Consider the following 10,148-nt stretch of genomic DNA (forward strand, 5'->3'; position numbering starts at 1 on the left):
CGCGGCATGGGCGCCCGCTCACGAGTGCCACGTCCGCAGGTTTTACTGTCGCGTTTTACTGTGTCAAAGAGGACAGAAACAACGCACCCCTCGCACCTCTCGCTCACAGCCTTCGTTCTCTTCTCTCCGCCGCCGCCGCCAGCCTCACCGGCGCTCGTGCTTCATCTCCCGTTCCGAGCCCTCGACCCCAACACGCCGCCGCCTCATCTCCCCATCCCAGTCCCCCTCCCCCTCTATGTGACCTATCTCCTTCCCCTTTCTCTTCTCAATCTCGATCCATGAAAGTGGGCGGCAGGGGCGCCATCGACCGCGACGCTAGCCGCTGCCACACGAAGGATCGAGTCCCACGTCCATGTCCTCGTCTCCACGCCACCTCTCTCATCACGTCGAGGTGGCAAGCGGGCGTCGCTCGCACCACTCCCTCCTCTCTCGTCTGTCATCCTCTCGATTGGGGGGGGGACTCCCTTTGGGCCAGCGGCCGCAATATGGTCGTGTGCACGGCGCTGGAGACGGCGCCACGTGGAAAGTGTTTTACAACGAGGGCCCGGAGGCCAAGAAGCAGAAAAAGAAGTTTAGTCAGGCGGACATCGACGCGAAGGTGAAGCTTGCGGTCGAGAAAAAAGCAGCTGAGGACGCGAAAAAAACAACCGAAGAGAAAAATGAGTTGCTACAGCAGGCAGTCAATGCAGCTGTAACTGCCTGCAGAAATGATTTTGCTACTAACTTGGTTCCAGCTATCATCAACTGGACGAAGGAAAATCCAGACAAGACGGTACATGATTTCCCGTTGCCCAGTTTCGTCGGGAGCAACTCCATAAACAACAACACCACCGCACCATCACTTGCTCACGCAACCGGGCCTCCTCTCGCAGTCGCTCCCGCTCATAGCAGCCCGTCCTCAGTCTCTGGCGCGCTAGGTGGGCCTTCGTCTTTGGTTGAGCTCGACGCCGTCACGGTAATTACATGTCGCACCAACATATTCGGATGTTTTACGCCAACACAGGAGAATGACATGTTTGCAAGCAATCTTGTCTGACTGAATAATAACTACCAGGAATTGTTACTACAAAACACATTCATCAGCCTCATTTCTGAATGACCCGTTCTCCTAGTAACAGAAATGGGTCCTTCAGGATGGCTCTTACTCAGGCAGTAATAAGTAACCCTTCTTCTGTTTTGCAACAACCAACAGAGATACCCAAACTTCAGAAACATCAGCGGCCTTTACAAGATGCAGGCGTGGGTACAACTTTCATCGCCAAGTTCCCGTCTTCAGGTTCATACCGTCGAGTCGATGATACATCATCTCGTGGTCTTTACTGGTCTTACACAAGTGGGTGATACAACAACAAACTCTACTTACGCTACGTGGTCTAATCGTACAACATCATCATACATGGCACGGTCTGCTGCCTAGCCGACAAAATGGCGAGCCGCGGGCGGTCAAATCAACCGCGCGTACATCGCCGGCAGGAGATCCGTGCATCATCACACCGCAGGCAGCTCTGGCATCAGAAGAAGCATGCCATCACTTGCACTGCCGCGGGTGGAACTTCTCCTCCGACAGGAGCGACGTGACGAGCCGCTGCAGCCGCACGGCGCCACGGCCAGGCTGAAGGAAGCTGGTGTTCCCGACGACCGAGCAGGGGTCGCTCCCGTTGTCCCGCGTCCCCGCGCACCAGCCTCCGGGCGTGGGCGCGTCCGGGCCGGCGCGGCGGGACAGGAGCTCCGCGTCGATCCGGTCGAGCACGGGCTCGTCCGCGTGGAACTTGCGGGCGAAGGGCGCGTCGCTGGCGATCATCCGGTCCAGGTCGTCCATCGTGAGGTAGTGCGGGTGCTGCTTCGGGGGGTTGTCCCACGAGATGTAGTGCAGGTCGTGGTTCACCGTCGTGTTCTTGAACTCCTCGGCGTTGCAGACAACGGTGTGGAAGTAGCCCTCTGGGGAGGAGATGAAGTTGGAGTAGTACATGAGGACGGTGCGGGGAAGGTTGTCCCAACCCCATATGCTGTACTCGACCAGCGACCTGGACAGCGCCATCCACGCGGAACCTGCATCAGGATAGATAGGGATTATCAGGTGAATCTACAAAAAAAAAAGGAGAGATTTAAGAGCAAATATTGGTTCCTCAAAAAGGCCCAGAGTAACAGAGCTAATTGGTCACTCCACAAAAGCTCTTGAAATGCAATATTTGTGGGGTTTGTGCAAGGAAGAGTGCCAAACTTCTCTGTAAGTTGTTCCACAAGAAAGCTAACATATTATCAATGTCCTAACCATGCTAATGTTTTGCTTGCCAGTTAGGAATCTTATGCCTTGACCTTCACTGGAAAGTGGAAAGGCAGGCTCTGAATCTTACAGCTACTTATCTAGTTCAGATGTTAAAACATGGAGTGTGCATATCAAGCCGAAATACTTGAGAAACTGGGACCAGTTGATCTTCTTGGTCTAGAGAGAGGCAGAACGGTGAAAAATTTGGGGCTGCTAATAAGAGCATTTATAACAGGTGAAGTTTACTAGCACAAAAAAGTAGTAACTGAACTGAAACTGAAAATAAAGGTTATACTAGTTACATTCAATAGGATTGGAATTATTGTCATACAGGAAAGGCAAATCTGAACACAGGGAGTTTCCTCATTTATGCCATGGTTGTTTTCAGCAAAAAAACAAATACAGGCAATTAAGCTAGAAAAGCATCACATTTATTGTGCAGGGTTCTGCATGACATCTTAGGAACACTTTGAACATCTAATTATAGTAATAAATCAATTTCAGTTGGTGGCCTGGTCTCCAGAACTTGCATGATCAAACACATATAAATCAGCACATATCAGTTTCAAACCCTGAACACTCAGATTCACGAATAAACTCTTGTAGTACAACAAATTCCTTTAATTGGTAGAGAAATTCCTTCAATTGGCAGAACAAGAATTTGCAGGAGCCTAGTATGCACAGTGAACAATCAAATGCATGGAAAATCCTAGATACAACATTTCTATGCTAGCACTAGTATATATGTAAATAATTGGGTTACCAAGCAAGAACAGTCCAATGGATCAACTCGAAGCAATACATTGTCTTAATTACCAGTGAAGAGCTTGAAGGCTGTTGGCACGCTCCGGCGCTGTGGTATCCAGAACACGTCCGCCTTCTTCTTCATGTAGAGCCCCGGGTCGATGATGACCGGCTTCGCCCTCTGAAACCTGCACGCATACAGATTCACAAACCAACAAGAACAAGATGCACATTACTTTCCCTTCAGTGTCCATCCATCCAGCCACGGCGTGCAAGCAATCCGAGTAGTTCTAAGGAAGGGAGACACCTACTCCTTCCATCCAATGTTGCTGGTGTGGTCGATGAAGTTGAGATCACGCGGCAGCTTGGAGAAGACATGGATCAGATCTGCAGCAAGCTCACAAGGTCAAATGGTGCTACGGCACTGTGATGGACGGATCGGGAGCGGTGGACCGGGCCTTTACCGTCCTGCGTGACGAGCGGGTAGTCGGAGGCGGAGAGGTTGATGAACCAGTCCCAGTCGGACCCGCCGGCGCCGGAGTGGCCCCAGAGGAGCGCGGCGGCGGCGTGCAGGGTGCTGGCGACCATGGTGGGCCCGCGGTAGGTGACGAGGTTGGCCCGCTCGACGACGCGGACGTTGCCGGCGGCGGCTATGACGGGGTGCGCCGCGAGGCCGGCGGCGAGGTCCCGGCGGTCGGACTCGGGCGCCTCGGCATCTAGGTGCAGGACGTAGAGGTTCCTGGGGTGGTAGAGCGCGAGGAGGACGCGGCGGAGCGCGGAGGCGTCCCTGGCGGATCCGGAGATGACGTAGGCGATGCGGGGGAGGGATCCGGCGGCGCGGGAGGCGGGCGGGGTCGGGGCGAGCTTGTGCTCGACGAAGAGCGCCGGGGAGGGCGAGGAGGAGGGGAAGAAGGGGAGAGGGACGGTGGTGAGGAGGACGAGGAGGAAGAGCGACAGCGCGGAGCCGACGGCCAGAGGGAGCAGCCACCGGCGGTCCACGGAGGCGGCGTGGACGACGATGGGCTTCATCGGCGGCGGCGGGAGGAGGCAGCCGCGGTGGCGGCTTGGCAGGGGAAAAAAGGCCGGATTTTTTGGCCGGTACAGACAGGTGAACGGCGGTAACCACTAAAAACGGGTTTAATAATCTACTGTAATATAAAACCAGGTTTATACAAACACTTCAATGATCAAATTTGAGTTTTTTTTGTGAGCTTACCTTTCAGAAATGTTGTTCGTTAATTCGATTTCAATTGTTCTTTTGGGTGCTTACGGGGATAAGTGCTCTGCTTTTCCCTTGGCTTAATCAACATTTAAATATTTTTAACACAGTACAAACGCAGACGGTCATAGATACACACATACACTCATCCCTACGAGAGCGCACAAACACACTCAACCCCTTACGAGCACCTCCGAGAGACTGAGCTGGCACATCATATTGAGATTGACGAAGTCGTCACAAACGCCTTCGTAGTCGACAGGAACACCTCCTCACTGAACGCACATCGCCGAAAGGCTTGAAATCTCTACTCTTATAAAAAAACCGAGTTGGTGATGATGGTGTGCCTGCCATCTTGTAATATAGACCGTCTGATCTATATCTGACGGATAGAAATCAAATTATGATAATTTTACAAAAACCCCCGCACCTCTCTCCACATTTACAGATAAGGCCTTACCTCGTTCATCCTTATCTCCCACAACCTCATTGCTGAGCAATTAAAAAAGGAAGTCTCTGAAACAATCTGGCATGGTGGCCGCTGCCGGCGCCGTCCATCTCCATGCCTCCGCCCAGTCCGACCACCAGTCACCACCACGCCCCACTCCTCCTCACCTTATCTCTCATCTTTCTCGAGATATCATTTTTTTGATGAAATTCTCGAGATACCATTTTTCCAATAAAATTCTCGAGATATCATTAGTTTTTAACATGGGATTACTCATGCATGGGTCAATCACAACAGGTGTTTTGTAAAAAAAAATGCATCTTGATGTTCCATGCAATGCACGGACATCTTGCTAGTAAATCCAAAAAAATGTGAGCACCAGCTAAAGTTTAGGACTTGAACTCTAGCGGGCTGAGGATATCACTGTCCTCCTTGTCATCCGATCATAGGTTAGTTCACATCAACACTTAACCTTGATTCTAACAATTTGGGTACCACTGAATTTTCTTTTTATGATGGTAGATTTTCCTTGTCAATGTCTAAAACATGACTTAATATGAATTCAGTAAAACTAACATATTTATCTATAATCTGTGGGTTGGATTTAGTCCTTGGTGCACAATGTTTTTATTTCTTTATTAAATATATACAAACCATTTGCTTCTGTCCTAATAACTCGCTACAAATGCAGTTCCACAAAACAATGAAAAATCATAACAAATGTTAGGCGCGAGCCACGTGGTTTCGTATGCATCACAGAGCAAAACCACGGGTAGAAGAGGACGACATCTTGGTGAGTCATTGCTTATCGTGTACTACTAACACATAAGACACATGCTATAACAAATTTTTGGTAAAAGCTAAGAATGGTGGATCCATGTGAAACAACCGACGGAAGTCCACAAGTTAGCGTTCATGAAAGAGTAAAGTATAAAACACTTAACCATATGTTTTTTATATAGTGCAATACAATACCAAAAGCAGGACATGGAAGTGTCACACCTCATTACTCATTGTATGTTTCCACAAAAGAGTAGATACTTTATGAAAAATGCCATCTATATAATTACCACACAATGGCTAATACATGACAAAACAAAGAAAGTTAGTGGAAGATGACATCTAGATGCATCACTTATCATGTTCTAATACCTTGTATAACACAATCTCTAGCAACATGGTCTCGATCTTTCTTTAAAGACATGCACAATTACAAATTAAGTTCCACAAAAAACAAAGTAAGAAGCCTTGGAATAACATTACACGTGGTCTCTTTTCGAGGAAAATTGCAGATTCGGTGCACGGAACATCACCTCAATAGCAAAGTAACTTTGGTCATCCAACTAAATTTGTAAGCATTCATAAGCAACACACAATGGTAGACATATATCATGTCACATCATCCATTATAAATAGTGGCCTCATCTCATCTTTCATCTTCACCACTACCAAAACAACATTGACAACATGAAGACCTTCTTCCTCCTAGCTTTCCTTGCTCTGGTAGTGAGCACTGCTATTGCGCAATATGCAGAAGTTCCCAGCCCAGCTGCGCAAGCTCCCACCGCGGATGGTTTTGGGGAATGGGTTGCGATAGCGCCTAGTGCGAGTGGTTCTGAGAATTGCGAGGAAGAGCAGCCAAAGGTAGACTCTTGTAGCGATTATGTTATGGATCGGTGTGTGATGAAGGATATGCCGCTCTCTTGGTTCTTTCCTCGGACTTGGGGGAAGAGAAGTTGTGAGGAGGTCCGAAACCAGTGTTGTAAGCAATTGAGGCAAACGACGTCGCGTTGCCGTTGCAAGGCTATATGGACATCAATCCAAGGCGATCTAAGTGGCTTCAAGGGCCTTCAACAAGGTCTTAAAGCCAGAACGGTGCAGACGGCCAAGAGCCTTCCCACCCAGTGCAACATTGATCCGAAATTCTGCAACATCCCCATCACTAGCGGATATTACTTGTGATGTAGCTTCCATTGGTGACCAATAAACTATCACATACCACTGTATGTGACCAATAAATGTGACCATGGAATAATATATACTTTAGTTTCCCTTATGTATGTATGTGTTTCTCTTACAAACATCTAATTATGCATGTGTCTATCAAGAAAACAATGTTATTTGTGCCAATACAAAAGGAATGTGTGGAAGTGCATGTACGCCTCTCACTGCATTTTGGTATAGATGGCGGAAAATTAAATGGGATAATTAGGGCATACTTGTGAACATATTTTAGTCCCAACCGTGAAGGTTGTCCAGAATCGAAGAACCCTCAAAAGGGAAAATAACACAAGAATATCGGTAGAGGTTATTTTATAGGCTTTATTCACATTTCATGAGTTTAGGGATCCGGCACTATTTAGAGGGGACGTGGTTGGTGAAGTGCATGCTCAAGTGATTTCTTCGCTCATATAGCCTTCCCATCCACCAAAAAAACCAAAGCGAAAAAGACTATAAATCATATTGTTTCTTCTTGTCAAAGTGCTTCGAAATAGCTGTCCGAAGCGTTCGGACGTGCGAGCATGCATGCTGATCTGAATTCCCTTTAGACCATTCAGGCACTACTCCGAACCAAGTCCAAGGTTGCTTGGTTTGGCATTGAACCAGCGTCGGGGTGTGTCTCGGGTCGCTTGGTCTCAATTTGGACCATCCGGGCCTAGGGCCAATGACCAAGCCGAGCCAAGGGCTGGTTTTATGGCTAGACTGCCCGACGCATCGTGTGTTGACGAAGAAAGAAGGGAGGCGATATGCTAAACGAAATGTTTTCCATCACTTGGCAGTGGCATACCTTGTAATTTCACTAAACTCCGCGTTTTAGAGGATTTTGTGGAGCATTGTTTGTCAGCTTCTCTAACTCCACCGAAAATACACTACGACTCGTCACGACTTCTCGAAGCCGGCTTCTCACAGCTGAGACGTTCTGCCCAGCTCCGTGCGTTTTTGGAGAGCGGAGCCGGACGACTTCTGAACAGGCCCTTATATATTAACATGTTGGAACAACGGCTGGGAGGGTATATCCTATTCCATGCTTAAGTTGCCCATGAGCGATTGAGCGCCCGCCCCCCTCCCCGGCTCCCCCGCCGCGTATATGGGCCGGCCCACTAGCTCATGTTCGGTTTTGATAAGGTTCTAAAACCTTCCCAAACCAGCTTTTTTTCTTCCTATTATTCACTTTGGATTTCTTTTCTACTTTATCTTTTATTTTTTTGTTTCTTTATTTTTTCCATTTTCTTGGGTTTTCCTTTCCAAATTTCATGAACTTGTTCTGAAGTTTGGGAACATTTTTTTAAAATCGAATGAACATTTTTTTGAAATTTGAACATCTTTTTCAAATTGGAGGTGAAATTTTTTAGAATACAAAATTTGTTCATCGAATTCAAAAAATCATCATATTTTTCTTGAAATTGCAAACATTTTTCAGTTGATGAACATTTTCTAAATCATGAACATTTATCGAAATCATGATCATTTTTTAAAATCACGAACATTTTTGAAACGTGCACATTTTTTTAAATCATGAACATTTTACGAATTCATGTACATTTTCTAAAATCCGCTTTTTTATAAGTACGTGAACTTTTTTTTTCAAATCATGAACATTGTTTTTCGAATTTCATGGACCTTTTTTTTGAAACTTCATACGTTTTCTGAATACTTTGAACATCAGCTTAAAAATCATGATTTGTTTTAGAATTGTGAATATTCTTTCGATAAATGAACATTTTTTAAATCACAAACATTTTCGGAATCTGTGAGAATTTATCATTTCCAAAGCATGTTTTCAAATCATGAATATTTTTCACAATTTGTAACATTTTCTAAATCCTAAAATATTTATTAAAAGTAAAAACTTAAAAAGAAAAAAAGAACAAAAAGAAAGGGTATGCCCGTCCCATACATGTGCCGGCTCATGTGGGCGCGCGGGGAGAGGGAGGGTGCACGCTTCCCTGTTTTCTGGAGCGTAGGTGGACATATAGGAGCTCCTGGCTGGGAGGATGCCCTGACCATCTAGGGCATTCTGTTATTTCTTTCAGTTTTTCTCCTTTTCTCTTTTTACTTTATCATTTAACTTTCTGTTTATTTTCTTTTTTCATTTCCTTTTTCCTTTTTTGGGTTTTATTTTTCTGAATTTGATGAAAATTTTCTGAAATCTGGGAACATTATTTTTCAAATCTGATGAACGTTTTCTGAAATTTGAACCTTTTTTCAAACCGGAGGTCAACTTTTTTTGAATTCGAAATTTGTTCATCGAATTCAAGAAAGTTTCATAATTATTTTAATATTGTGAACATGTATTAAATTCGTAAACATTTGTTTACAAATACGTGATCATTTTTTCAAATCATGAACATTTTTTGAAACATGAACATTTTTTAAATTATGATAATTTTTCAAATTCATTAGCATTCTTTGGAAATCATATTTTTAAATATTTTCTTTTTTTTATAAATTTGTGAGCATTTTTTAAAATCATGAACTTTTTTCGTATTTTACGAAAATTTGGCAAATTTCATGCAATTTCTGAATATTTTGAACGTTTCCTAAAATTTCATGATTTTTTGAAATAATTCATGACATTTCTTTCAAATTGTGAACATTGTTTGTTTAAATGAAGATTTTTGTCAAATCACAAACAATTTTTTTGAATGCATGAGCATATATCATTTTCGTACATCTTTTCATGATTCATAACTCTTTTGAAATACCAAAATATGTTTGAAAAGAAAAATGGAAAAAGGAAAGGTCTTCCTGCCCCGCACATGGGCCGTCCCCTGAGGGCACGCGGGGGAGCGGGAAGGTGTGAGCTTCCCTGTTTCCTGGCGCGTAGGTCGTCATATAGGAGCTCCCGGTTGGGAGGCTGCCCTGACCGTCCAGGGCATTATGCTTGGGGAACGTATCCGGTGCATCCGCACATGTGGTGCTACTGGTGCACCGGGTGCCATAGAATATTTTAAAAAATCTGAGAAATTTCTAGCATGTTAACACAATATCAATGTTACAAAATTTCGTATAAAAGTTTGAAATATTTTTTAAGATAGAAAAATGACAAATTTGACATCAGTGTAATAATGGGCCAAATCTAAAGCCCAAGTTATGTTATGTACTATTCTGTGTTGAATTTGTCATTTTTGTTTTTCAAGTTATGTTTCGAGTTTTGATTTAAAATTTGTGACAACCTACATTAATGTTATGTGAGTGTGTTAATTTTTTTTCAACTTTTTTAAACATTTTAAAAACACAATGTGAGTTCGGTGCACCCACAGGCTCCGGTGCACCATATATTTTCCCATTATGGTTGGACCACCCCGGTGTGCTATTCCAGCCGACAATACGGCCAGTTTCTTCACTTCTAATAATTGAACCCTTGGCGAGTGCATTTTGCATCATGTTCTCCTTAATGTTTTTGGGTGTCTTATCTTGTGAATCCATCATCTTCGTGAATCCTTGCATCCTCTCATCGGTAGTCGTTG

The 10,148-nt window shown here is 44.9% G+C and overlaps 2 protein-coding genes across 2 annotated transcripts; one reads left to right on the plus strand and one right to left on the minus strand.

The window, feature by feature from the left end:
* Positions 1–1,033: 1,033 nt before the first annotated feature.
* LOC123119025 (beta-glucuronosyltransferase GlcAT14B) lies at positions 1,034–4,126 on the minus strand. Its single transcript, XM_044538664.1, has 4 exons — positions 3,475–4,126; positions 3,322–3,397; positions 3,083–3,198; positions 1,034–2,049 (listed from the first exon to the last, which is right to left on the minus strand). Exons 1-4 carry the CDS (start codon positions 4,037–4,039, stop codon positions 1,529–1,531), a joined length of 1,278 nt encoding a protein of 425 aa, XP_044394599.1. The 5' UTR covers positions 4,040–4,126; the 3' UTR covers positions 1,034–1,528.
* A 1,974-nt stretch (positions 4,127–6,100) lies between these two features.
* LOC100125699 (puroindoline-B-like) lies at positions 6,101–6,733 on the plus strand. The gene has a single exon (XM_044538665.1). It carries the CDS (start codon positions 6,145–6,147, stop codon positions 6,637–6,639), a length of 495 nt encoding a protein of 164 aa, XP_044394600.1. The 5' UTR covers positions 6,101–6,144; the 3' UTR covers positions 6,640–6,733.
* Positions 6,734–10,148: the final 3,415 nt, after the last annotated feature.

The sequence above is a fragment of the Triticum aestivum genome, chromosome 5D (genome assembly GCF_018294505.1).
Source record: "Triticum aestivum cultivar Chinese Spring chromosome 5D, IWGSC CS RefSeq v2.1, whole genome shotgun sequence".
Taxonomy (NCBI): Eukaryota; Viridiplantae; Streptophyta; class Magnoliopsida; order Poales; family Poaceae; genus Triticum; species Triticum aestivum.

Excerpts from the sequence above, each read along its gene's own strand:
- LOC100125699 (XM_044538665.1), top strand. The coding sequence starts at position 6,145 with ATGAAGACCTTCTTCCTCCTAGCTTTCCTTGCTCTGGTAGTGAGCACT.
- LOC123119025 (XM_044538664.1), bottom strand. The coding sequence starts at position 4,039 with ATGAAGCCCATCGTCGTCCACGCCGCCTCCGTGGACCGCCGGTGGCTG. Across the intron at positions 3,398-3,474 it reads CCCGCTCGTCACGCAGGACG|ATCTGATCCATGTCTTCTCC; the intron begins GTAAAGGCCCGG and ends AGCTTGCTGCAG. Across the intron at positions 3,199-3,321 it reads AGCAACATTGGATGGAAGGA|GTTTCAGAGGGCGAAGCCGG; the intron begins GTAGGTGTCTCC and ends GTATGCGTGCAG.